We start from the raw sequence: 26,962 nt of genomic DNA on the forward strand, positions 1-26,962 counted from the left end.
TCCATTGTAATTATGTAAAGCAAAATAAAAGTAAGTCAAATATAAATATATTATTTACTTAAATATGTAAATGTGTGTGTGTGTGTGTGTGTGTGAGAGAGAGAGAGAGAGAGAGAGAGAGAGAGAGAGTTTGTGTGCGTGCGTTTGTTTGTGTGTGTGTGTGCGTGTGTGTTTGAGAGAGTTTGTGTGCGTGTGTGTGTGTGAGAGAGGGAGTTTGTGTATGTGTGTGTGCGTGTGTGTGTATGTGTGTGTGTGGGGGGGTGTGTGGCTGATTCCTAATTTAACAGCTCGATAATTTGTAAATTGTTTATTGCAATATTCCACATAATTTGATGAAATTGAGGAACTTTCAAAGCACATTCTTAGACTAAATTTTTATTAAGATTTTGTTAATTTGTATTTTATGTGTTGAAAAGTGTTGTAATTATTAACTACAGCAATAACCTACATACATACGGATACAAAAGAAGGGCGGAGAAAAAAAAATTGACAGAAAGTGAAAGTGTTTGTCATTATATCCGGGAGTGTATGAAAAACAACCAAGCGATAGTCAAAGAGTTATGTTTGAACATTTTCATTCAGCATGGCAGAATATCAGTATGCTGTGCTTTTTGAGGCAAACAACCTCTCAGATGGAGAAATGAAAAAGATCAGAAATTATTTTAAGATCAAGCGGCAGTCTGGCGGAGGAGACTGTGGGGAAGTGAAAAAGGTGGGAGACAACACCTATAAGATAAACTTCTTGGAAAAAGAAGGTGGGTGAATAAATTTATGAGAAAAATTCATTATTATGATTTTTATAATTTTTCTGCCCTAGTTAAATTAAAGAGATACGCAAGAGTGTGTTTAAGAAAGTAGTGTAAAATATTATTATTATTATTATTATTATTATTATTATTATTATTATTATTACAGCACAAGACAGAATATTAAGCAAAACCGATCACATAATCAGTCTTCCTGGGCGAGGAGATGTACACATCGTCATAAAACACCATGACATTAAAGAAGAGAAACAGCTTCTGCCACATTCCACATCTGAAAAACAAGTAGGTACTGCTTTGCTAACATACTTCCTGTTAAGACAATAAGAAAATGCATAGTCTTGATGTATAGGAAATTCCAAATGAATTTTGATGTGTAAAAACTACTATACCCTCATCTATCACAGTAGAAGGGTGAAATGCTTTCTTTAAATATCTATATCTGTAGTCGCTGGTGTAGTTATAGTGAAGAAAATAAGTATTTGAACACCATGCTATTTTGCAAGTTCTCCCACTTGGAAATTACGGAGGGGTCTGAAATTGTCATTGTGGGTGCATGTCCACTGTGAGAGACATAATCTAAAAAAAAAAAATCCAGAAATCACAATGTATGATTTTTTAACTATTTATTTGTATGATACAGCTGCAAATAAGTATTTGAACACCTGTCTGTCAGCTAGAATTCTGACCCTCAAAGACCTGTTAGTCTGCCTTTAAAATGTCCACCTCCACTCCATTTACTGTATTATCCTAAATTAGATGCACCTGTTTGAGGTCATTAGCTGCATAAAGACACCTGTCCACCCCATACAATCAGTAAGAATCCAACTACTAACATGGCCAAGACCAAAGAGCTGTCCAAAGACACTAGAGACAAAACTGTACACCTCCACAAGGCTGGAAAGGGCTACGGGGAAATTGCCAAGCAGCTTGGTGAAAAAAGGTCCACTGTTGGAGCAATCATTAGAAAATGGAAGAAGCTAAACATGACTGTCAATCTCCCTCGGACTGGGGCTCCATGCAAGATCTCACCTCGTGGAGTCTCAATGATCCTAAGAAAGGTGAGAAATCAGCCAGGAACTACACGGGAGGAGCTGGTCAATGACCTGAAAAGAGCTGGGACCACCGTTTCCAAGGTTACTGTTGCTAATACACTAAGACGTCATGGTTTGAAATCATGCATGGCACGGAAGGTTCCCCTGCTTAAACCAGCACATGTCCAGGCCCGTCTTAAGTTTGCCAATGACCATTTGGATGATCCAGAGGAGTCATGGGAGAAAGTCATGTGGTCAGATGAGACCAAAATAGAACTTTTTTGTCATAATTCCACTAAACGTGTTTGGAGGAAGAAGAATGATGAGTACCATCCCAAGAACACCATCGCTACTGTGAAGCATGGGGGTGTTTTTCTGCACATGGGACAGTTTGACTGCACTGTATTAAGGAGAGGATGACCAGGGCCATGTATTGCGAGATTTTGGGAACAACCTCCTTCCCTCAGTTAGAGCATTGAAGAAGGGTCGAGGCTGGGTCTTCCAACATGACAATGACCCGAAGCGCACAGCCAGGATCACCAAGGAGTGGCTCTGTAAGAAGCATATCAAGGTTATGGCATGGCCTAGCCAGTCTCCAGACCTAAACCCAATAGAGAATCTTTGGAGGGAGCTCAAACTCTGTGTTTCTCAGTGACAGGCCAGAAATCTGACTGATCTAGAGATCTGTGTGGAGGAGATGGGCCAAAATCCCTCCTGAAGTGTGTGTGCAAACCTGGTGAAAAACTACAGGAAACGTTTGACCTTTGTAATTGCAAACAAAGGCTACTGTACCAAATATTAACATTGATTTTCTCAGGTGTTCAAATACTTATTTGCAGCTGTATCATACAAATAAATAGTTAAAAAATCATACATCGTGATTTATGGATTTTTTTTTTTTTTAGATTATGTCTCTCACAGTGGACATGCACCTACGATGACAATTTCAGACCCCTCCATGATTTCCAAGTGGGAGAACTTGCAAAATAGCATGGTGTTCAAATACTTATTTTCCTCACTGTATGTAATTAATTCTTTGTGTTTTACAGGTCACCAGAGATACACCTATGCAGAAAGTTTTTAAACTGGACCCATACTTACTGAACTTTCTGAAAGACAATTCAAAAGCAAAGTCAGATTTAAATGATCAGCTCTCCTCTTTGCTAAGCCGCTTTAAGTTAGACATGGTTACTGAGACAGTAGTGGTAATAAGGGATGCAGTTCAAACCGGTCAAAATGATGTCCAGCAGAAGTGGGAAGAAAAGATGGATATCGTTTTCTCAGACCTGCAGGATCGCTATATGATCCATTTTGAGGTGGATCCTAAGAGGCTAGAGATTCTACAAAAACAATCTTTCCAATTCTCACAAAACCTTGGGATTTATGAAGAAAAAGGTTTAGTAGTGATAGTTGGAGAACAAAAGGAAGTGCAGAAGCTTTTAAATGATTTAGATGCTTTTCGTTTGCGAGAGCAGACCCATAAAGAATGTCCTGTGTCTGAGACACATTATGCACTCGTGAAGGAGCAGTTTAAGCAGAAGATGAAGTCAGATTATTCAAAGATCCGGATTACACAGGAGCAAACTGGCACTCTTGTCCTAAAGGGTCCTGAAGATCAAGTCCATTCAGCAGAAACAAAGCTTAAAGAGTTGCTGAATCAGATTCAAGAGAAAAGAATCCCACTGCCTCATCCCATTAAAGCATTTTTGTCATCTAGTGGTGCTATTCAGATCTTTCAGACACGATTTCAGGAGAATCTCTGCAGTCCAGTTTTGATTGAGGCCACAGGCTCTGGCTCAGATTTGGTTCTGCTGAGTTTGTCCACAGGTGCACTTCAGGAAGCAGCAACTGCAATACAGAGAGATCTGTGTATGGAGACGGTGGTGCTTGAGAAAGCTGAATCTGAGTCACCAGGAATCGATGCTTTGATACAGGCTTTGAATCCTGCATTACAACAGGCTAATCATGGAACTTCTAAAGTGGAAATTAGCTACGAGCCAGGACCAGTGTCTGACCCCAGAATGAGGGTTCAACTGGTGGGCTACAGCCCTGAAGTCAATAAATTAAAAGATATTATACAGGACCACAAGCAAAACTATGCAGAACACAGCGACACTGTGCCTCTATGTTCAGCAGAACTAGTGGATAATTTATCTGAACTTCTGTCACTAATAGGTCTGAAAGCATCTGGTGTAAAACTAATGGCTTCATCCTCGCCATCCCCATGTGTCCATGTCTCAGGACCTCGGTGTAAAGTAATTGATATGAAGAAGAAACTGCAGTCATCATTTAGCCATCTTACATGGAAGAAAACTTCAGTCAATGGTCCTGGAGTCCTGCAGTTCTTTCAAGAGGAAGGTTTAAACACACAGAGATCACTACAGAGTTCCTGTCAGGTTTTGATAACCCTCAAAAATAATGTCCAAACAAGTGCTGCAACAGCCAGAAGCACGGCATTTAGCAGTCTCCCTACCATACCTGCTTCTGTGTCACATCCACATTACTCTGTGGCCGTGGAAATTGTATTTGGAGGTCTTGAAGTTCAGCAGGTGAAGCTAATAACTAATTATTGAAACCATATCATGAAACATCATCTGATAGTTTATGTTTTTTGTTTGTTTGTTTTAATTTTTATCTACTATAATCTGTACACACAGCTGAGTATCAAAATAACATTTACAATTTCTTCTGAACAGGCCGATGTACTTGTTGCCCCCATGTTGAGTACACACTTGACCTCAACAAATGTTGGGAAAGCCTTACTTAAAAAAGGAGGGCAGCAATTGAAGAGCAATTTTGATTCTGCCAAAGGAAGATGCAGAATTAGACCTGGAGATGTGCTGGAGGTAGATGGGACTCCACTAGGGTGCAAAAAGGTTTTCTTTATTGAATGCTTATCTTGGGCTGGACATGCACACAACAGTGAACAGGTCAGAAGAGTGAAAGAGTTTCAGCACCTGTCAGTGACAATGCTACAGCAATTCATAAAGCTTTAAGACACTGTATATGACACCTTTGACACAAATTATTTTTTATAGGCATTACGATGTGGAATTAAACAAGCTTTGGCACTTTGTGAACAGCAGGCATGGAGCTCAGTTGCTTTTCCTGTAATTGGACCTGGAGTGGCACTGGCTATGCCTGTACAATATGCCTCTAATATTCTGGTTGGAGAGATTGAGACTTTTGGCCGGAATGCATCCACTAGTTCTCTCAGGACCATACGAATTGTAATAATGCCTAATTACCCAGATTCTGAAGAGGTAAGAGAATACAATTATAATAAAACAGATCAAAGCAAAATAATACCCATTTTGGTATTGGGTATTATTTTGCTTTGATCTGTTTTATTATAATTGCAACATTTGTCACTCATTATTATTGTCAAATTCCTGTTCTTTCCTTTTAGTGTTTTCAAAAACACAATGCCAAATGATCTCCAATTATAATTTCTAAATATACACACTTTCAACTATGGCAAATTATTCAAGATGAAGTTGCATAATCCAAGTGATTAGTAAATTTAAAGTTTTGATATTGTCATAATATTCTGCAACCCATATCATAAGAAACTTACTAAATACCACCACAAGGTCACAACAATGATTTTTTTTTCACTTTGGTTTCCACAATTAGCTATACCTGGTAGTTAGTTCTGGGTTAACTGCAATAATGGTGGATCACACAGGACAGGGTAAGTGTTTAGTTTTAAGAATCTTTATTATTATTAGGCATACTATTCCAGCATGTTTGGCAGAATGTTTTACTATATAAATTTAACTACATTAAACATATTTCACTGGCTTCCACAGCTGCCTTACAGTCTCTAAGCTCCGAAATTGATGAAATCACCATCCCATTAGCCAGATGTCAGGTCCACCTGATATTTGGAGACATTAGCAATGAGACTACTGATGTCATTGTAAACACCACAGACTTTACTGACTTACAGACAGGTGCTGTTTTACCCTAAACTCTGCATTCAACCATTTGTTACATTATTTTGCTACAAAAATGGGGTTAATACTGCTTAATTATGAAATGTCTAAACAATTTATTTCAGATGTGTGCAATGACATCCTGACTATTGCTGGACCACAACTCAGGGCTGCTATAACAGGAGGTAAAAGAAAATCAAATAAAAAAAACAAAACCTTAATACTCAGATCTTTGCAAATTATGTGTTTATAATTCAAGGGTCTTCTCAATATGCATCAAAATAATTGTACAGTGTGATGAAACATGCTTAAGCTGTTCCCTGGTGCATAAAAAAAGTAGGCAGAGTGTGAAAATTAGCCTTGTAACTTACAATAGCAAGTCATATTATAAGGATCAGTGTTTGCTGTGTGTGAAGAAATGGAACTAGTTTAAAAAATACATATAATATAGATAAATAACAGATAAATTATATTTACTAATAACTGGAAAAGAAAGCCAAGATTCATTTGCTGCAGCCCTGTGTGTGTCCACAGCACTGTGGTAGAAATTGTTTCTTAGGCTTGTACCCATTAGTATTGTTTCCCACATATTAGAGGTGATGTTGAATTTCTTCAATCACCTGTTATTGTCGATGTACATATTTACTGATAACTGGAAAAGAACACCAAGATTCATTTGCTGCTGTACATTTATAGCATTTAGCAGACACCCTTATCCAGAGTGACTTACAATTTCTTTCAATTTATACAACTGAGCAATTGAGGGTTAAGGACTTGCTAAGCAGTGGCAGCTTGGTGGACCTGGGATTCGAAAAGTAGTCCAACACCTTAACCACTAGGCTAAAGCTACCACATCCCACTGTATCAATACTTATTTTCACTAGGGCTGAACAGCCCTGTGTGTGTCTAAAGATGTCTACCACTGTTTGGCAGCACTGTGGTAAAAACTGTTTTTTAGGCTTGTAGTTTAGGCTCTGTACCATTAGTATTGTTCCCCAGATATTAGAGCCAGTGTCTGCAGTGTGTGTTGTTTTTTTACAATCGGCAGTTATTGCCAATGTCCTGTATGAGCAGAGCAGAGCTGTGGTAATGAATTGCTCAGTTTTCACTTCCATTTGTAGAAATTTGAATTCAACAATGGTTCCGTAATAAACTTTAATATAGCTGGTCAATGTGACTAAACTGGTGTGGAACTAGGGTGTGGGGGTCCGGTTGACATTCTTCAGCTTCCTCCAGAAGTTGAGACTTTGCTCTGTCCAGATGTGATGCATGATAATATTTCAAATTTAAATCTCTATATATATATATGGATGTAGATTTATATTTGCAAGCCAGAGGCTAAAGGGGCCAGGTCAAAAATGACATGAGGAAGAAACCTTGATAGGAAATAGATCCGAAAGAAACCCATACTTGAGATATTCTTGGTTATTCTACACTGTACAATTGGATTGCAAATCATTTCTCTACTGGATACCATGAAGAATATTAAAGTTCAGTCTTTATGAATACAGCAGCAGTTCTTTAGAACAAAAAGTCAACAGTAAGTGACCTGTAAGTGTAACTGAAATGACGTTTATGGGAAACGCAATCTTTCTAAGGTATTCCACTGGTTTTGTTGACATTACAGAAGAAATTGTCAGTGTACCATTTCATCTCATTTTCCATGTTCTCTCATTATGCTTGCCAATAGTTGTGCTGTCACAAAAAACTTAAATAGTGGTGTTTGAGTCATGCCTGGTAACATAATCTTCGTGTTGATCAGTAGAGATAGAATACTGTCTTGTGGAAAGATTGGTAAAAAGTGAGTGTGGTGAAGAAGCATGTTGTGTTTTGTTGGAAAGAGGAATGATTGCTATAAGGCAGCTGGGAAAGGGACAAAATACAAAAATAACAGTAAAAAGCAAAAACCTTGTTTCTAAGTACAAACCCAGAATAGGTCAAGCAGCTTTCTGAGTGTATACTCATTAGTAGAAGTAGTGATTGCAAGGGTTCAGGTGTCTCTGTCGGGGTTGTTGATAAAATAAGCCCCAATCTTCAGGCACTAGTTTTAGGAGACTTTTAGATGCCACCCTTTAGATTGTGTCTACACTTTTGTTTTCATTTATAGTAAATTTACATATTTATTCTTTTAAAAGTGTCCTGCTAACTTAGTGTAGCATTATCTTTAATTAATGACATCTTGAATATTCATGAACATCTTACAGTCACAAAACTTTAATTCAGTTTCTTTTTACCTTCTATGCACCATCCTTTCTGTATTTCTCACATGCTTTAGGGGTTTCTGGTATGTGAGTTTCATGTAATATGGCTGATTTTGTCAAAGTAGGGAAGGTGATTAACAAAATTGTGAGTGGTACAGTTTAGTATGTTTGAATAAAGAGGCAAAGATTTTTCCCATTCACATTCCTTCTTCTTCCTAATTCTAGTGCAGGTAGAGAAAGGAAAAATCTTTATCACCCAGCCTGGAGATTTCCCTTGCAAGGAGATTATGCATGTGTGTGGAGAAAAAGATACAGGCATTATTAAAACACTGGCCCGAGATATCCTGCTTAAATGTGAACAAAGTGGCTACCAGTCAGTAGCCATTCCTGCTATTTGTGCTGGTCAGTATTCATGTTTTAACAAATCTTCATTTTAAAGGATATTTATTTAAAAAATTAACAAAGCTGGAGTAGATTGCAAAGACATACAAAAAAATCTATTTAACTCCATACATTCAATTTCCATTATTTTCATTCTTCCTTAAGATTTTTTATTTACTAATAAGTACTATAATTAAAATCCACCTGTGGTCAATTCAGTTTATTTTCTACTTTAAAAAAATGCAATAATAATAATAATTATGAGATAAGAGGAATTATCTATGTCAATGAATGATATACATATGATACTTATGTGATTATGTGATTTGATTTTTAAATATACAGTATTTCCTCAGTATACAAAAATATAAATATATTATATATATATTCCTAAATATACAGTTATAACCTCAGAAACACTTTTAGTGAATGTGATGTAATTAGTTTGAAAAATTGTAAATTTGTTGTAATAGATCTACTAGTGCATAGACAAGCATAACATATAACTCTTGGTGGAAAATACTAAACTATCTGAATACTGTGTTCTGTGAAGGGAAAGGAGGGTTAGATGCCCATCTGGTTGCTCAGGCTATTCTCCAGGGAGTGAAGGATGCTACAGTACAAGCTAACCTCAACTATGTTAAAAGAATTCACATTGTTCTGAAGAAAATCCATATCTTTTTGGAGTTTAAAGCAATGGCACAACAGATTTTTGGTAGATTAACCCAGAAGACAGGTGAGAAAAAACACATCAGTTACAATTATTATAATATTTAACTAGAGAGTAAACATATCTGTTTTCATAGCACTGTCTGTTATTTTATATTTTATATGATCATAGCTGCCATTGCATGAACAAATGCACAGAAAGACCTCCATTTTCAATGCTTTTGTCTGATCATTGTTTTTCTTTTTTCTTTACCAGCTCCTTTGTCGTTAACACCTTTCAGAGCAGCTCCATCTTCCTTAACCCTAGACCATACCTCTCTTTTGCAGTCTCTTCCAGATCAGCATATCAAAGCTGAATTTCTTGTAGTGGGGATAATTATTGATAATGTCTCAAGGGCATGTCAAGAGCTTCAACAAGCATATCAAAGCCAATGCTCTTCTCAATATGTTTCACAAGATGAACTTAAACAACTCACTTCAGCTGAAATTGATGATATTCTCAATAATGTGAATTCTCTGGGTATTCAGATAAGCCAGCAAGGCCCTAATGGGATGGAAGTTAATGGACTGACAAAAGGGGTAAATAAATTCATGCAAATGATACGAGGGGCTCTTGTCAGAAAGGTATGTAGTAGATTTGAATGTAACAGAAATAAAAATATATGTCCTTTATTTCTGGTTTTGTTTATTTATCAAGCAGTAGGAATGTTATTCCAGTGTTATTCTTTATGCTTTATTTATGGAATGCCTGATAACTGTGTGATCATTCATCAATCTGTCATTGTAGATGAAAGAAAAGGAGCAGGACACACTTTTTTCCAATGTCAGCTGGTGCATTTTGGGATTAAGAGAAATCTGGGAGCGGTTACCTAAAGAGGCTCATCATCAGCTGGAAAACAAAAATGTTGCAGGAGGGATACTGGATGCACAAGCACAAAAATGGACTGTAAATCTTACGAAAATGGAGGCCACAGCAATTGGGTTTACAGCTGTGACAAAGCTCAAAAGACTGGAGAACTCATCAGGTATGGGGCTACTTGATTTTACAAATAACAAAATTCACATCGAAAAGTGAACCTTTTGAACTGATTAAATGTGCTCGTATTGGTTTATTTCTGTGCCTCAGATTTCTTTTTTCCACTTTACTGGGACTGCATGACCACAGGGGAATTTTTAAAGGTGGTTCCTCTGCAGCCCAGCTCTGCTGAGTACAAAAGAGTGAAAAGTGACTTCAAGAGAACAGTCTCAAAAGCAGTTGTCAAGGTTTGCTGCATAGCCTGAATATGAAGGAAACTGATCTAATAAGAATTTGCAGTAAAAATAATACAAAGGGAGAGAGTGTTAATAGATTACAAAATGTAGACCAGAAGTAAGGTTTTATACATATATATTTTCATAGATTGAACGTATTCAAAATGTGAATCTGCGCCGGGCTTACGAAGTTCGTAAGAAAGAGCTGCAGGACAAGAATGGGACAGATGGGGCAGGAGAGAGAGTCCTATACCACGGGACCACAGTCGATGCCTGCGCTTCTATAAAGAGCATTAACTTTAACCGCAGATTTGCTGGACAAAATGGTAATTGTTCATTGACTGTTTGACTAAAATCATCACTCATTTATATGTTTTCAAACTTTTTAAAGTTTAAAACAAAACTTTCTAAAATTTGCTTGTTGTTTTTCCTCTGTAGGAACATTGTATGGACATGGGACATACTTTGCTGTTGATGCCAGCTATTCTGCTGATCCCAAATATTCTACACCTTCCTCAGATGGGACGCAGCTCATGTTTGTGACACTTGTCCTAACGGGACGTTACACAGATGGAAATAGTGACATGAAGGTTCCACCTCCTCGCTCATTACAGGACCCTAATGACAGATTTGACAGTGTGGTCAACAACATGCAGAATCCCAGCATGTTTGTGGTGTTTCATGACTGTCAGGCTTACCCAGACTACCTCATCACATTCAAATGAGGGCACAGCTGCAGTGCATGGCTATCAATATCTGATATTTTTAACATAAACCCCAATCATGAGGAATATGCTAGTTATAAAAACAAACCCTAAAGATCATATTTTTTCTACCAGATAAGCTGAGAGTGATCTTTTGGATTAACAGTAGGTAACAGCTGACTTAATTGCTTGAGATCAACAAGATATCCCAGAGCAAAACAATTTTTATGTTTAAACAACATAATTAGGATTCTGTAATATTGCTATTGCTAGATCTTTACACACATGCGTAATCCTTAAATGAGCATTAAGATAAGATAAGATAGATACCTTTATTCGTCCCACAATGGGGAAATTTCTCTGTTACAGCAGCAAAAATATATAAAAAGAATAAAGAATAATTTTTGTATAAAAAGAGTAGTGGTTACACTGAAGACATATCGCACATAGGTAATATTGCACATTTTTCAAGATTTCTGTTATTAAACATGTTTAAAATACTTTGTTATTGTTTATTATTGCAGTGAAACAGTAATAATGGTGTGTATTATGGTGGATGGTTCACTGGAAGCAGCTTTGATTGTAAAGTCTAATAGCAGCAGGGAGAAAAGACCGTCTGTATCGCTCCTTCAGACACTTAGGATGCAATAGTATGTCACTGAAGGAGCTGCTCAGAGCTGAAACCATTTCATACAGGCGGTGAAAGTCATTCTCCAGCAATGATGATAGTTTTAAAACAAATAATTATTGTTTTATCTGCATTTCTCTTCATTTGTCTGTGTCCCTATAATTTGCCCCCATTAATTCACATTGTTTAAATGAATATGATAACCCCCCCTCAAATGTTATGATTTTGTTCAGCATTAACAGCAATGTAGGATAGGAGATAATATAAACTTTTTTGGTGAAGACAATGTAAATAATATAATATATGTATGTATTTACCACATATACTGTATGTATATTTCCTATTTCTTACCTCTAAGACACTGGGAAGAAGAACCTAGAACTATAGTTCTATATACAATGCGATGATATAATGCTTAATATCTCTAAATATTCATTTGATATGTTATTTGTTATACCATTTTACCCATTTTCATTGGAACTGACCTCTATTATCAGTTATATAATTCAAAGATTTGCGTCAAGCTTGATATTGAGCAATTTCTTTGGAAGCTGTACGTAGGTGCGAAACAATAAAACAGGTTCAGACAAGAGCTTAGCTGGAGTGTTTCACTGAAGTTAGTTTCAGTGTGTTCAGCCAAAAATATGTTTAATCACAGGTAAAATCTGCAAAGCCTACATTATATAAATAAATCTCTGATTCAAACAATTCTGCTTATAATCAGTGAAACAGTGAAATGACATTAAGTGGTATTTTAAATTTCCTATGCATCTTCCCATCTCCCAGCATTCCCAAATGAACAATAACATGTTTGGTTTGTGGCATCATGAGATTTCTAAAAGGATAACATAGCAAGAAGCAAGAGCTCCTAATCATTCTCTTATTCCTTATGGCTCCGTATGATGTATCCATTACTGTGCACAACTCATAACCTTGGTGTAACCATTGACTGACCATCAAATGTTCTTTTCCTCACATGTCGCTAATGTGACATGTCGGTTTCTTTTCTACAACTTCAGAAGGATTTGACCATTATTATCCATACAGGCTGCTCAGGTACCTGTTCAGTCTCTTATTATTTCAAGTCTGACTACTGCAGCTCACTGCTGGCAGGTCCACCTTTGACGCAATTCAACCTGCCTGAGATTTCACACACCACCCCACTGCTGCGCTCCCTCCACTGGCTTCTGGTAGCTGCACACATCTGGTTCAAAACAATGATGCTTGCCTACAAAGCCAAAAATGGACCAGCACCATTTTACTTTAAAGCTCTTGTCACGTCTCACACTGGACCTTGCTCCCTCTGTCTGCTCCCACCATCTCTCAGGCAAAGAGGTCAATATACATTCTGGACCCGAGGTGGTGGAATAAACTTCCTTTAGATGTCCAAACAGCTGAGTCACTGGTCATCTTCAAACATATAAAATTATTATGTAAGTCCATAAGCATTCCTTGTGTGTGTGTGTGTATGTGTGTGAGTGACGTCAACTGTTTTCACAATATGTTGACTATTTTAGAATATATTTTAATCTAAAATTTTTATTTTTACTGGTCACTATTAGAATCCATCAGTGTCCATTTAAACCAATGCACAACACTGGCTGGATATTTTTGGTTAGTAGACCAGAAGTGACACTACACTGAAACCCTAAACCTAAGGTGTTTAAAATTCCCAAGAATGATACACTTACATTACCAGGTCTCTGCATGTCAAGATAAATAAGAAGTTCTTCTCTTGCAGCAGGCAGCACTTTCATCTCAATAATTAAGTAAGTCATATGTACTCGCTTTAGAAGAGGTGTTTAATGTCATTGTCAGTTGTGGGATGTGTGTCTTTTGTGTCTGCTTCTTTTTTTGGCCTACAATTTTGTGCCCATGCACAGAACTGTACTTCCTTCTCTGTGGCGTGAAACTTCCGATATGGCTCCAGTGATCACACCTAAAAATGCTAATGAGTCCTGCAAACGTTTTTATAGTCCCATATGTGGTCACCTCCTCACTGCTTGTCTCGTGTTAACATGCAAAAATCGAAGAAAAGCACAGAACTTTGGTGCATGTACCATGGCCACACTATGACAGTTTATCGTTATTTCCTCCCATTGTTTTCCCAGGATCTGGGAATTCTGGGGATGGCTGTTGATTCATGGATTTCTGGGGATGGCTGGGTATTAAAGGAGTTTTTGTAAAAACTTCTTAGATGTTGTGTTCTACAAATCCCCTCTGTTACGCAGTTCCTTTTTGTTTGGTCTTCTGTCTGTAAAGCAGCATTTGAGTCTGTAAAGTTTATTTTATGTACTGCTCCTGCAGCACATTTGAACGTGACACACCTCTGTTTAATACAGCCATTCATCCATAAATTTTCACATATAGCACCAAAACCATTCTGCTGCATGAATATGAATACTGTATATCCTGCTGCATGAAGATGCAGAATGTTGGTGCTGTAAACATTTTTATTAGTGCAGGTGTTTCATTGTAATGTACTGAATAATATTTACCAGTGCACTTGCATGTAAATGCCATAAAAAACTATTATTTAATTAAATATTGTTTTTTTTTCCATGAAAGTAGGTTTAAAATAGATTCACCACACACACCCACATTGTGTGTGTAACAACATGCCTGTAGATCTCATAGTCTATCAATGTACATGGCACATTTTTGCAAGTTGTCTTTCATTATATCTTCAATTGTTCATCAATAATTAGTCACATAAGTGAAGTGTAACACTTAAAAAGCCAGGAGCTAGGATGGGTTTACCAGGAGGAATATAATTTCCACAGTCTTACCATTACACCTGTTGAAATTATACTCCCTGCCTTGATGCCCGATGACGCCTGAGATAGGCACAGGCTCCCCGTGACCCGAGGTAGTTCGGATAAGCGGTAGAAGATGAATGAATGAAATTATACTCCTCTCCACCAGCAAGTCACAGGCACACCATATTTATGCTGCTTAAACATCCTGTCATGGAGGTTGTGTGCTTCAAAGCATTTCCCTGTAGACCCATAGGATGGGTTTACCAGCAGGAGTATCATTTCTATAGTCTTATCATAGTCTCTATACACACCGAGGAGCATGTTTTGTCCAGGGATTAGATTTTGGTACACTGATGCTCTATGGGACCGATATGAGTTTAAGAGTTTTTGAGTTTAAGAATTATAGTTTATAGAATTATGAGTACAAGCATAGCATTATTGAAGAACAATATGCTGACACACCCAGAGCAGTGTCAGCTCTTTTATTTGTTTTCCTGTATAGCAACGTTTTGAGTTTAAGAATTATAATTTAATAAATTTTGAGCACAAGCATAGCATTATTGCGTGTTCAAACCTGTCCTAAAATCCTGTGCTTGAGAATTTGGGTGAAGTAAAATAGTATTAAAATATTTTGATATATTTTACTTATAAAACATAAAAAAAGTAATTTTATTATTGCAAATTGTTGGTATGGTCTAAAATAAAATTCTAAAATACTTCAAACAAAGTGATAATAACTGCAACTGAAAATAATTGAAATAATACTAAAAATTAAAAACTGTATAAAGTTTTGGTATAAAACAGAGGTCACTAACAGGCGACCGCGGACCTACAGCCAAAACAAAAGGTTCTGATTTAAAACTTGACGAAGCGCTTCTATTTTAATCGGCGCAGCTTTTGCAATCTTTACGGTAAAGGTAGTGGAAACGCACAGACCAATTGCATGCGAGTTAAGCCATCCCACGTGATACCACTCAGCCAATCAAGTCTGTGCATTACTGAAGTAAACACTGCGACTCAACAGCGCGAAACAGATGAGAGAGAATTAAAGTAAAGTTACACGTGAAAGAAAGATAGCGATACATGTAGAAAACAAAGGGAGAGAAACAGACGAGTGAGACGGAGAAAGGGAGAGAAACAGATGAGTGAGACGGAGAAAGGGAGAGAAACAGACGAGTGAGACGGAGAAAGAGAGAGAAACAGACGAGTGAGACGGAGAAAGGGAGAGAAACAGACGAGTGAGACGGAGAAAGAGAGAGAAACAGACGAGTGAGACGGAGAAAGGGAGAGAAACAGACGAGTGAGATGGAGAAAGGGAGAGAAACAGACGAGTGAGACGGAGAAAGGGAGAGAAACAGACGAGTGAGACAGACGAGTGAGACGGAGAAAGGGAGAGAAACAGACGAGTGAGACGGAGAAAGAGAGAGAAACAGACGAGTGAGACGGAGAAAGGGAGAGAAACAGACGAGTGAGACGGAGAAAGAGAGAGAAACAGACGAGTGAGACGGAGAAAGGGAGAGAAACAGACGAGTGAGACGGAGAAAGGGAGAGAAACAGACGAGTGAGACGGAGAAAGGGAGAGAAACAGACGAGTGAGACGGAGAAAGAGAGAAACAGACGAGTGAGACGGAGAAAGAGAGAGAAACAGACGAGTGAGACGGAGAGAGAAACAGACGAGTGAGACGGAGAAAGGGAGAGAAACAGACGAGTGAGACGGAGAAAGAGAGAGAAACAGACGAGTGAGACGGAGAGAGAAACAGACGAGTGAGACGGAGAAAGGGAGAGAAACAGACGAGTGAGACGGAGAAAGGGAGAGAAACAGACGAGTGAGACGGAGAAAGGGAGAGAAACAGATGAGTGAGACGGAGAAAGAGAGAGAAACAGACGAGTGAGACGGAGAGAGAAACAGACGAGTGAGACGGAGAAAGGGAGAGAAACAGACGAGTGGACGGAGAAAGGGAGAGAAACAGACGAGTGAGACGGAGAAAGGGAGAGAAACAGACGAGTGACACGGAGAAAGGGAGAGAAACAGACGAGTGAGACGGAGAAAGGGAGAGAAACAGACGAGTGAGACGGAGAAAGAGAGAGAAACAGACGAGTGAGACAGAGACTGATTTCTGTTCACACTTCACCAGTGTGTCTCATATTAAAAGTGACAATGTGAAACGCCATTATGAAACAAAACATAAAGGTTTTGAACAAACATTTCCACTCTAATGAGACAGCTTTCCCAGGTCTGAGGGAAGTAGCCCTATACATCCTAGGGATGAGCGAGGGGGGGGGAGAGTAAGCGAAGTAAGCTAACCCAGAAGTAAGCGGGGCTTGTCTTGAAATGGGCAGGGCTTTAACCGGTATGTTATTTTAAGCATGCAATTGATATGGGTTGATCAGAAATTGTTATATTTATTGCTGATTAGAAAAATATTTACAGGACAGCATCAGGATTGAGCTTCAGATCAATGGTTTTGATCACGATAGCAAACGAACTATATTACAGAACAAGTTTTGCAACAATGAAAACAAAACAATGCAGTGCAATTATGAAGTAAAATGTAATGAACAACATAACTTTCTTTTTTAACTTTTCATTTTTTTATGATGTGTGATTTTTTTTATTTTTTTGGTTCTTTTTTATTTTTTATTTCCACACCAGGTGTGAGTGTGAGTGTGTGTGTGTAGCTTAATAATTAATTTGTAATATTTATAACACTAGCTTACTACCTTTATGTTTTTATGAAATACAGCAAAAACGTGTCAGACACTCAGTGTCTGGTTACTGGTTAGAGACAGCTGAAGGTTTAAAAAAGAAAAAAAATCTCCGACAGGCAGAGACGCAATGCGAGTCGCATTCTACCAAGCAAGCACCACGTCTGAACGAACCCATGTTTACCAGAACTCTACTGGTTAGTAAGTACATATTATTAACGTTACAACCCGAAGTAAAAAGCTGAAGAAACCCTAAACGTTAACGGAAAAGGCCCGCGAACCCGAGTGACTGAGGGAGAGACAGAGAGCTGTTCTGTGTGTGACTGTGAGTGAGCAGAGCGAGACACAGCAACACAATACATCTGTATGTGTGTAGGGGAGGGGCGCTGTGACTAGCCTATCACAGAACGCTGACACAATCAGCTACCCAATGATGATTTTCATTCAATCCGAGCACAGATATTGACTCGTATTACTCGTATATAATACTCGTACTCGGCAGAAGTGCTTTATCCGTACCGGATACTCATTTCAGCCGAGTATCCGGCTCATCTCTAATACATCCTGCCCATGTTTGGCTCTACATACAACTGCGAGGCAGCTTTCTCTACATTGAACATAATCCAAACTAAATATGGGTCCAGGGTAACTAATGAGCAACTCCACATGTGTATGAGAACGGCCCAGACTCCATTCAAGCTCAGGTTTAAAATTCTGCCAAGCTTGAGCTCAGTTCTCTCACTGAGATATAAAAGCGGAAGTTAAACACTTTATTTAAACATACACAATTTTCACATTTTATTTATTTTCTCTTCTTTTGAAATGTAGCCTTACTTTTATTTATTTAATGAGAGAATGTTATACATATCTACAATCATACATATGTTCAGTTCTATGTTACGTGACAATAAATATTGTCAAAAAGTTTTTGAATTGTACTGAATTTATTTGATTTGACAGTCAGGTTTTGATTGCTTGCAGATGTTGATACAACTACTAGGCTACTTAAATATATATCACACTAACTAGTGAGACATTATGATCTTCCGGACCTTTGCTTCAAGAAATTTTCTCTTACTGGACCTCTTTAAATTTTAGTTGAATACCTCTGGTATAAAACATTGATCTTTAAAGTACAATTATGAGGGTAGAAAAATGTGATTCCTTTAAAGCTGAAGAAGAACTAAAATACCCACTTACCGAACAGCATTTACTGTACATGTTGAAACGTCAATATATTAACTTTATCTAGGAACATTTTAAGACCTACTTAAAGAAATATTCTTTAGAAAAAGAAAAAAAAAACTTCCAGAAAAAGGGATAAGTTCAGTTCACTGGAAGAGCATCGAATTTCAATTGGAGGATGTCCGTTACGCAATCTGTTACTTTCACTGGAAGCAGAAGGGCTATAAAAAGGTTCTTAAGCTCAGCTTCTTAACCAGCAAGCACTTGTGGTCTCCTGAATTTCTTTATTTCTTTATTTAAATATTAATTTATAAACAATGAACCACTCAGCTCTTGTCATCACTTTTCTAACCTGTGCTCTCTTGGCAATGACGGAAGGTAAGTACATATTTGTCTTTAAAAGTTGCCTATATTACTGCTTTTTGTAGAAGTCATACCAAATCATGTGTTTAAATGTATTTTCTTAAAGTTGTACAGTTTGTTGTACTAGTGTATTTCACAAGTTGACAACATGTTCAACAACCTCTTTCTTAGGAGTGCAATAAAAATGTGTACTTCTATATTTTTTAGGTATTACAAAAAGCCATTTTTAGCAGAGAAGTTGTGCACTATCTTGATCATATCTCTCATCCTCAACAGGAGTTCCACACATGCAGCCCAGATGCCTGTGTACAAAAACAATGAAACGGGAAATCTCTGATAATAGAATTGTGAAAATTGAGATCCATCAACCTGGTCCTCACTGCATAAATACAGAAGTAATGTAAGTATAAGTAAAATTATTCAAAAAACTTTAATTGTTAAATTCAATTAATGTCGTAACACTCTGTTTTAATAGCTGCAAAAATATATCATATTCTATATAATCTAATATATTATATATAATTTTTGCAGATATATATATATATATATATATATATATATATATATATATATATATATATATATATATATATATATGTACTGTCCTACAGTTTCACAGATGTTTTACATAGTAATCTCTTGTACTTGCAGTGCTACGGTGAAATTCCAGAACGAAATGACATTGTGCCTCAATCCTGAAGACGAGTGGGTTCAAAAAGCCCTCAAAAAGTAAGTTTAACATTTATAAGTTTTACTGCCATACTATTCTCATCTATTCACGTAAATGTTTCAGCAATATTGTGTCATCTTAAAAATAATAAGTTTTCACTGAGTACTAGTGAAACATAGTAATCATTATTATTTTTAAGATGACATAATATTGATGTAGACTGATAGAACTGATATTAATCTGATATTAATGTCATAAATATAAACAGTAAGCTGCTTTACTGTCAGTCATCAACTGCTATTAATATAAAATCTTTCTCATCTCCCGGCAGAAGAAACCTGACACTTTAAAATGCTAGTACAATGAAGACGATTAAAGAAGAAGAACAGAAAAAAGAGCTGAAATGTCTCAACATCTTAAAATGTAAAATCTTAAATGTCACATTTTTATTTTTCTTCACTAATTGTATGAGTAAATAATTCTAGCAGTGTTTTTATTTTTTTATAAAAAAAATGTATGCATCTAATAAAACCAAAAACTTTGTTAATATAATTAATATCATTTTTCAAGCGTTTGTTGTTCATATATTTATAGTCATGTTAAGGTTGCTCCATCACTGAACCAGATGTATCTAAATAGCTGGTTCAGACACTAATATAAACAATGAAAGAACATCTCTGTAAGATATGCAGCCGCTATTGTACCTTTAATGTGATCTGACATTGTCAATTAAATTACATAAACCCTAAAAATATATCATAATTTTTATTCTATTCTACTATATGTATATCTACTATATACATTTTCCTCTCTTTGTTAATCTGGTTGTCTTAGATTCTATTAATTAACACCAACGACATATACACATTCATGCATGGACAAATATTTTATATGGAATCATAAATATGGAACTTTTTAGCTTCTTACTTATGAGCTCAGGTTACTCTATGTTCATAGTTTTGCATGATCTTCCCATGTTTATGTATTTTTCTTTGGAAAAAGATGAATGAATGAATGAATGAATCAATCAATCAATTAATCAATACAATTAATAAATCAATAATCTACATTGTCACAAAAGAAACATATTTTATTTTAAGTTTTACATTTTGTTTTAAGTGAAAAGTCTTTATGATGACACAAATTAAATTATTTAATAAATAAATGCTAAATCTATGATTAGTACAAATTATACTAAAGTAACTACACTGCAAGAATAGCATAGCTCAAACCTTTACTATTTACTTTTTTAGAGAGCACTGAAGGACACACTGAACAACATGTTCTGTATTTAAACTCTGTATTCATGTCCTTTAGCTGTCATATGAATAAAGACTGAGCATGTACCTCAGGCTTTACCAACAAGCATGAACATGTTATATTGGAACCATTTGGCACAAATTTTGCTTAAAGGAAAAAGTAATATTCCACCTTGATTGTGTTCTTTAGTTATGATGAGTGGGACAATTAGGTCCTCAGTTAAATATGAATAATTTTTACTTCATGGTGTTTTTGAAATAAAATTGACCTTATATCTTCATCATAATGGTTGTGTCATGACCTTGTGATGAAAATTGGCAGCTGCAGTAGCAAGAGTGTAAGAAAGCAGAAGAGAAACCGTAGCTACAAAAGTGACTCAAATGATCCTGTAGACAAGAAGCATGTTTTCTGATTAATGAAGAGGTTGACACTTTAGTAATTGAAAATGAGAATGAGAATTCAAGATCTGATATCATTATTGTCAGTGTAGAAGAATTGAGGAAACTCATAAAATGTGATGGTGCTCATGAACAGAGAACTGCATTTTCAGAAAACCACAAAATGATTAGAGAATGAATTTATATATTATGTAATGAAGTACAGGAAAAAAGATAACAGAGTAGCTCCAGCTGTACTTATAGATACTATAATAAGAGCACTATAGTTGAATATCGGATATATTCTGGGGACAAATAGAAGAGAGAGGCAGGAAAGATTGACTGTCACACAAATGTATAGCATCAGACTGAATGTGGAGTGCAGAAAAAACATAATGAAACATAATGAAATTGTAAGTGCTTTTGTAAGAGCTGTCAGTCCAGGTATGAAAACCATCCTCAGTGGCCTTTGAAAGATGATAGCTGCACAGATTTGTATGATTTTGAGAACATTTGCTGAACATCACACAAGATGTTAGTGAATTACTTCAAAATGTTTAGTTAAAAAATAATTCAAAAGAAGTTATAATCTGTATTTGAAACTATACACCCTTTTGAGTTGGTTTTGTTTGACTTTCTACATCTTGATAGATGCAAAAACAGATATAAATATATCTTCTATATCAATATGCATGCTTCAACATTTCAGCTAAGACAGCAGGCAAAAAGATTATTTTTGATTGTTTGGCTTTTTATCAGATTGCGCAATTACCAGGGGTACTCCAGTACAGTGGTATTAAAGATCAGACGCAGGAAATGTCATAAGCCATTGTTTTTTTTCTGCAAAACTCAACATCTCTCATCTCAGATCTACCATAAAAAGGACCATATCATCATCATAAATAATTGTGTGGGTTCTCTCAGCAACCTTCTAAGTAAAGACCAGACTAGTAAATTGTGTGCACTTGATAGGCTTACTGGTCATTAGCAACTGTCGGTTCAGGAGCCTGCATAACATCAAAGCAACTTCTACTGTACATTGCAGCTCTGCTGAGTAAAAAGAATAAAAACTAACTGAAATAGAACAGTCGCAAAAACAATCATCATGTTGTGATGAAAACAAATTAACATAAATGACTGACATTAGAATGCAGTTGGAAAAACACAGATTCATAGACTGGGCTTATCCAAAAATAGTATATGCACCAAATCTATGAAGCTCAAAAGAAAGATCTACAGGGTAGGAATGGGACAGTTGGGCCTGGTAAAAGAGGCATTCATTATAAGTTCACTGTAACTTTAACTTTCTAAAATTTGACCTGACTCAGCTAGTTTGCTTGTTTTTTTTTTTTTTTGTTTGTTTGTTTTACTCTCTTTATGCCTCATAGGAATATTGTAGCCCTGGAATATACTTTGATGTGGACTTTAGCTACTCTGTTCCAGCTCAGCATTTTATATTTGTATTATTGTTGACCTAAAAACATGGTCATTACAACCAGTAAGCAAATGGTTCTGCCACCCCACTCATCACAGGATCATAATGACAGTTTCAGTGGTGCAGCAGATGACATACAGAAACCCAGCATGTTTGTGGATTCATAATTGTCAGACCAAACCAGAAATACCTCCTGACATTCATATGAGGACACAGCTAAAGCTTTTGGTTAGGTTCTATAAACCTTGATTTTGACTATGACTAATAATAATAATAATAATAATAATAATAATAATAATAATAATAATAATAATAATAATAATAAGTGCTTTACATATAAAAGATGTAAAGTATCTTTAATATGTAGAAGATCAGGTAGCTGAAACAAATTATAAATGTATGGACCATAAACCATTGAAAAAAGTAGATTTAGACTTAAAAAAAAGTAGATTTAGATTTAGAATCACTAAGAAAATACCAAGTTCTTCAAGTATGTGTAAATCTGGATATAAAAGTATTTGTTAAGCTAAAGGGCATTCTTTTGCTATCATCTGTTATGAGACAGAATTTTAGGATTAATCGTAGGCTCATTTTTTGACCTGTTTAATGTGGATTGTACCACTTCAGCATACAAAGAAGATAGGCCAAAGCTAAAAAAACGTCCTTTTAAAGACCTTCAAAGATCATAATCAGGATTCTTAAATGTGAAATCTGTCTATGCATGCGATCATAAATATTATTTTATGTGAATACAATGTAAATACAGACATATACATCTTCACATTATAAGAATACAGTCTTTACTTTTTGTAATATTTCTAAAAAAAAATTTGTTCCTTAAGAAACATAGGTTTTTGCATAGGTTTTTGTAATAATTAAATTATTGATTATTAATTAAAGTGAATTATTATGATTTGAATCCTGTGCCTAGTTATGTGCTGATTAATAACATTGTGAATTAGTAAAAAATATTGCATTGGAAAGATTCTAAGAGATCTGTGTCACTGTTTTATATGTTGTTATTAATGAGCTGCTAATGTTGAAAATCTTATCTTTTGGTTCCGCTGAAATGACTAATCTATTTGAAATCCATTTTTTATATCCTTGAGTCATCACACCCTCTCCCACACACTTTCCACAGCATTTTACTGTAACTTCATGTGTTTCCACCCACTAAGAATTCCAAGATCACTGACTTCATCACTGAAGTCTGATTTCATAATAACTTGACAAGAAGCCAGAGTTGTCAGAGTTGTCCTTCTCATTTAGCCAATATAAAGCTTAGTTGTTTCTGTAGGATTTTCTACAAGGCATCTATCAGAATAGGAATACAAATATATATATATATATATATAAATATTACTATAATATTCTAATATTATTATATACAATCACCCCAAAACCATCTGTTCTGACCATTGTAGAAAACTTTAGGTATATTTCAAAAAGAAATGTTTGACAGAAAACCAAGATAGCTTGTCACCCAAAAAAAAATCATACCCATCACATAATGCACTGATGGCAGCACAGTGCTATGGGGAAGCTTCTCGGGACTGGGGATCTGGTTGAGACAGAAGATATCATACATAGCTCCAAATATAAACCTATTGTCCCAATGCAATGAAAAAAAGCTGTGCAGGTATGTTTTTGTTCCCCAAAATACAATTAATGTAAATATACTATCAGTCATGATATTTGATATTTTTATACAAAGTTATATTTAAGGACCAGTTGAGTAACTTAATGCTAAATAATAATATATATAATAATAATAATAACATAATAAGGGGCACGGTGGCTTAGTGGATAGCACGTTTGCCTCACACCTCCAGGGTTGGGGGTTCGATTCCCGCCTCTGCCTTGTGTGTGTGGAGTTTGCATGTTGTCCCCGTGCCACGGGGGTTTCCTCCGGGTACTCTGGTTTCCTCCCCTGGTCCAAAGACATGCATGGTAGGTTGATTGGCATCTCTGGAAAATTGTTTGTAGTGTGTGATTGCTTGAGTGAATGAGAGTGTGTGTGTGCCCTGTGATGGGTTGGCACTCGGTCCAGGGTGTATCCTGCCTTGATGCCCGATGACGCCTGAGATAGGCACAGGCTCCCCGTGACCCGAAGTAGTTCGGATAAGCGGTAGAAAATAAATGAATGAATAATATAATAATTATTTTTTTTTTACCCTTGTATATTCCTCTAAAACTGAAGTGTTTTAAGTGTCCTATATTGCATACCAGCAGAGTACATTGTATCTTTGCTACATATTGTACCTTGTCTGAGGTCTTTCATACTCTCTCCCATCAATCTTTTAGACAAACCAGATTACCACTTCAGCACTTTTTAACTATTAGCACTTCAGCACTATTTTAAAGCTTAAAATGGCCTTCTAGTCATGGCCAAGGCCCATAGTGTGGCAATTTCCACTTCCTTCTCATTTTGGGGACCTTTTGATAATAAAGCACTTCAGATTTAAAAGCCATTTTAAGATTTCATTTTAGCAGCTGTTTTGTGTATGAACAAACAGCCTTTAATATCCATTCATTCATTCATTCATTCATTCATTTTCTACCGCTTATCCGAACTACCTCGGGTCACGGGGAGCCTGTGCCTATCTCAGGCGTCATTGGGCATCAAGGCAGGATACACCCTGGACGGAGTGCCAACCCATCGCAGGGCACACACACACTCCCTTTAATATCCAGTTACTGGTAAAAAACAGAATACTTCTATTCTGTAGTAGAGATAATAACAATAGCTGCTTGGAGGAAATATGCATCATTTCCATTTAATGGAGAGAAAAAAATCATTTCGCTGGAAGAGCATGCGTGTTAGTTAAGCAATCCTGAATTCTCTAAGGAGGTAGAAGAGCTTTAAAAAGGACCCTAAGCTCAGCTTCTTCACTGTGAAATCCTGATGCTCATGCCAAGAGTTGTCTCCTGAATTTATTTCTTATTTAATTTAAATTTTAAAAAATCATGAACGTCGCAGCTCTAGTTATCACTTTTTTAGCCTGTGCACTCTTCTCAATGACAGAAGGTAAATACACATTGTTAAATACTTTTCTGTAGAGTTGGCTATGTGGTTATTTTTTTCTATATATAAAACTTAGAAACTTAAAACTTAAGTTATATATATAGTTACATATAAAGTTACTATTTACTGATTGCTTATTCATGCGTTATATATTTGTTCTTCTCATGGAAGTTTAGCCATTTTATAAAACAAGGCTTTATTCATGTTTAGAAACATGTGTACTTTAGAAATATGACTCTGACTTTCCATCGATCACATATCTCACCCTTTTAAATCCAATAGGACTTTTTATCCAACAGCCCCGATGTAAGTGTACAAAAACAATACCAATGAAATTCCCTGATCATTTAATTGTGAAGATGGAGAAATTTCAACCTGGTCCTCACTGCAAAAATACAGAAATAATGTAAGCATTAATTTAAAAAAATGTTTTGATTTATTTCTGGTCACATATAAAACAATAATTATGTGCAATTAAATGTTATCCATTTATTATTACAAAACCTTATTTGCTTATTAAATATATGTAGTTTTAACAGGTCACAATTATTTAGGCCTAAACTTACTGAGATTTAAAATAATAACATGCCTCTTACTTGCAGTGCTACAGTGAAACTGATAAAATTATTTACTCGGTGCCTAAACCCTGATGACGTGCAGGTTCAGAATGCACTCAAAAGGTAAGTTTCACATTTATAAGTTTTACTCTCACCTATACACTTGAGCGTTTCAATAGTACTCATTAGTAATTTTAATACCACATGGTACTAGTGTAGACTGTTATGAATCTGGTCTGGTTGCCATAAATGTAGTGTTAGGAGCTTGTCATAACATCATAAACTTATTATGTTGTTACAAATGGTCAGTTATTAAGTAATATTAATATTATCATCTTTCCCTTCCTCCCAGAAGGAACCTGGTATAATAGCATGCTACTGCAATGAAGATCCCCGAAGGAAAAAAAAAGCAAAAAGTTGTCTCAACCTCTCAGTATTTCTTCTTATATTATATGAGTTACTGATTATTCTAAGCGTATTTTTATAAATGGTCTATGTTTAATAAAATCAACAAATCTCTAAATGTCTTATTGATTTTTTCTTATTACAACAATTAAAATTTACGAGCATTTTACTAATATTGCTAATGAAGTGTTTTAAAAATCTGATACGGTCTGTTATTCACAGTTTCATATTTATTGCTCTTAATAACTGGGACATACAGCAGTGTAAACAATGCAAGAACATCTCTAATTACCACTCAGTGGTAAATCAATACTATTTATATATATCAATAATCTTTAAAATATATCATAATACTTATTCTAAAATGTGACTAGCAGTCTAAAGCTCTTTCAATTTACACCAAGAAAATGTATATCGTAAACTCAGACCAGAAGCTTGTGGACATCTAACCATCACTACCAGGTGTTATTGATGAATAAACAATTCTAAAACCATGGATATTAATACAGAGCTGATTCCTTACAGCCTTCACTCTTCTGAGAAGTCTATACATGTAGATTTTTGTAGGTTGTGTAGGTTGTGGCATTTGTGCTCAATCAGCTACAAGAGCCTTAGTGAGGTCAGGCACAGATGCTGGACAAGAAGCCCTG

The 26,962-nt window shown here is 36.1% G+C and overlaps 3 protein-coding genes across 5 annotated transcripts; all 3 read left to right on the top strand.

Moving 5' to 3' along the window:
* Window positions 1-331: 331 nt before the first annotated feature.
* Window positions 332-12,160, top strand: LOC132848895 (protein mono-ADP-ribosyltransferase PARP14-like). 2 transcript variants are annotated; one of them, XM_060874962.1, is made up of 15 exons: window positions 332-755; window positions 916-1,049; window positions 2,848-4,347; window positions 4,495-4,728; window positions 4,837-5,061; window positions 5,435-5,492; window positions 5,611-5,754; window positions 5,862-5,921; window positions 8,163-8,339; window positions 8,872-9,054; window positions 9,244-9,611; window positions 9,775-10,012; window positions 10,114-10,250; window positions 10,387-10,564; window positions 10,677-12,160. In XM_060874962.1, exons 1-15 carry the CDS (start codon window positions 584-586, stop codon window positions 10,961-10,963), a joined length of 4,095 nt encoding a protein of 1,364 aa, XP_060730945.1. In that variant the 5' UTR covers window positions 332-583; the 3' UTR covers window positions 10,964-12,160. The 2 variants fall into 2 exon arrangements, with proteins under 2 accessions (XP_060730945.1, XP_060730946.1); XM_060874963.1 differs by lacking the exon at window positions 332-755 and having other exon boundaries at window positions 932-1,053.
* Window positions 12,161-18,441: 6,281 nt separating this feature from the next.
* On the top strand, window positions 18,442-20,005 carry LOC132848005 (interleukin-8-like). The gene is made up of 4 exons (XM_060873508.1): window positions 18,442-18,598; window positions 18,860-18,983; window positions 19,235-19,312; window positions 19,585-20,005. Exons 1-4 carry the CDS (start codon window positions 18,538-18,540, stop codon window positions 19,601-19,603), a joined length of 282 nt encoding a protein of 93 aa, XP_060729491.1. The 5' UTR covers window positions 18,442-18,537; the 3' UTR covers window positions 19,604-20,005.
* A 5,059-nt stretch (window positions 20,006-25,064) lies between these two features.
* On the top strand, window positions 25,065-26,430 carry LOC132848006 (interleukin-8-like). Of its 2 annotated transcripts, none has more exons than XM_060873512.1 (4): window positions 25,065-25,353; window positions 25,633-25,756; window positions 25,953-26,030; window positions 26,260-26,430. In XM_060873512.1, the coding sequence occupies exons 1-4, from the start codon at window positions 25,293-25,295 to the stop codon at window positions 26,273-26,275; spliced, it is 279 nt and encodes a 92-aa protein (XP_060729495.1). In that variant the 5' UTR covers window positions 25,065-25,292; the 3' UTR covers window positions 26,276-26,430. The 2 variants fall into 2 exon arrangements, with proteins under 2 accessions (XP_060729495.1, XP_060729496.1); XM_060873513.1 differs by having other exon boundaries at window positions 26,263-26,430.
* The last annotated feature ends 532 nt before the right edge of the window (window positions 26,431-26,962 follow it).

Source organism: Tachysurus vachellii, chromosome 7, assembly GCF_030014155.1.
Source record: "Tachysurus vachellii isolate PV-2020 chromosome 7, HZAU_Pvac_v1, whole genome shotgun sequence".
Classification (NCBI taxonomy): Eukaryota; Metazoa; Chordata; class Actinopteri; order Siluriformes; family Bagridae; genus Tachysurus; species Tachysurus vachellii.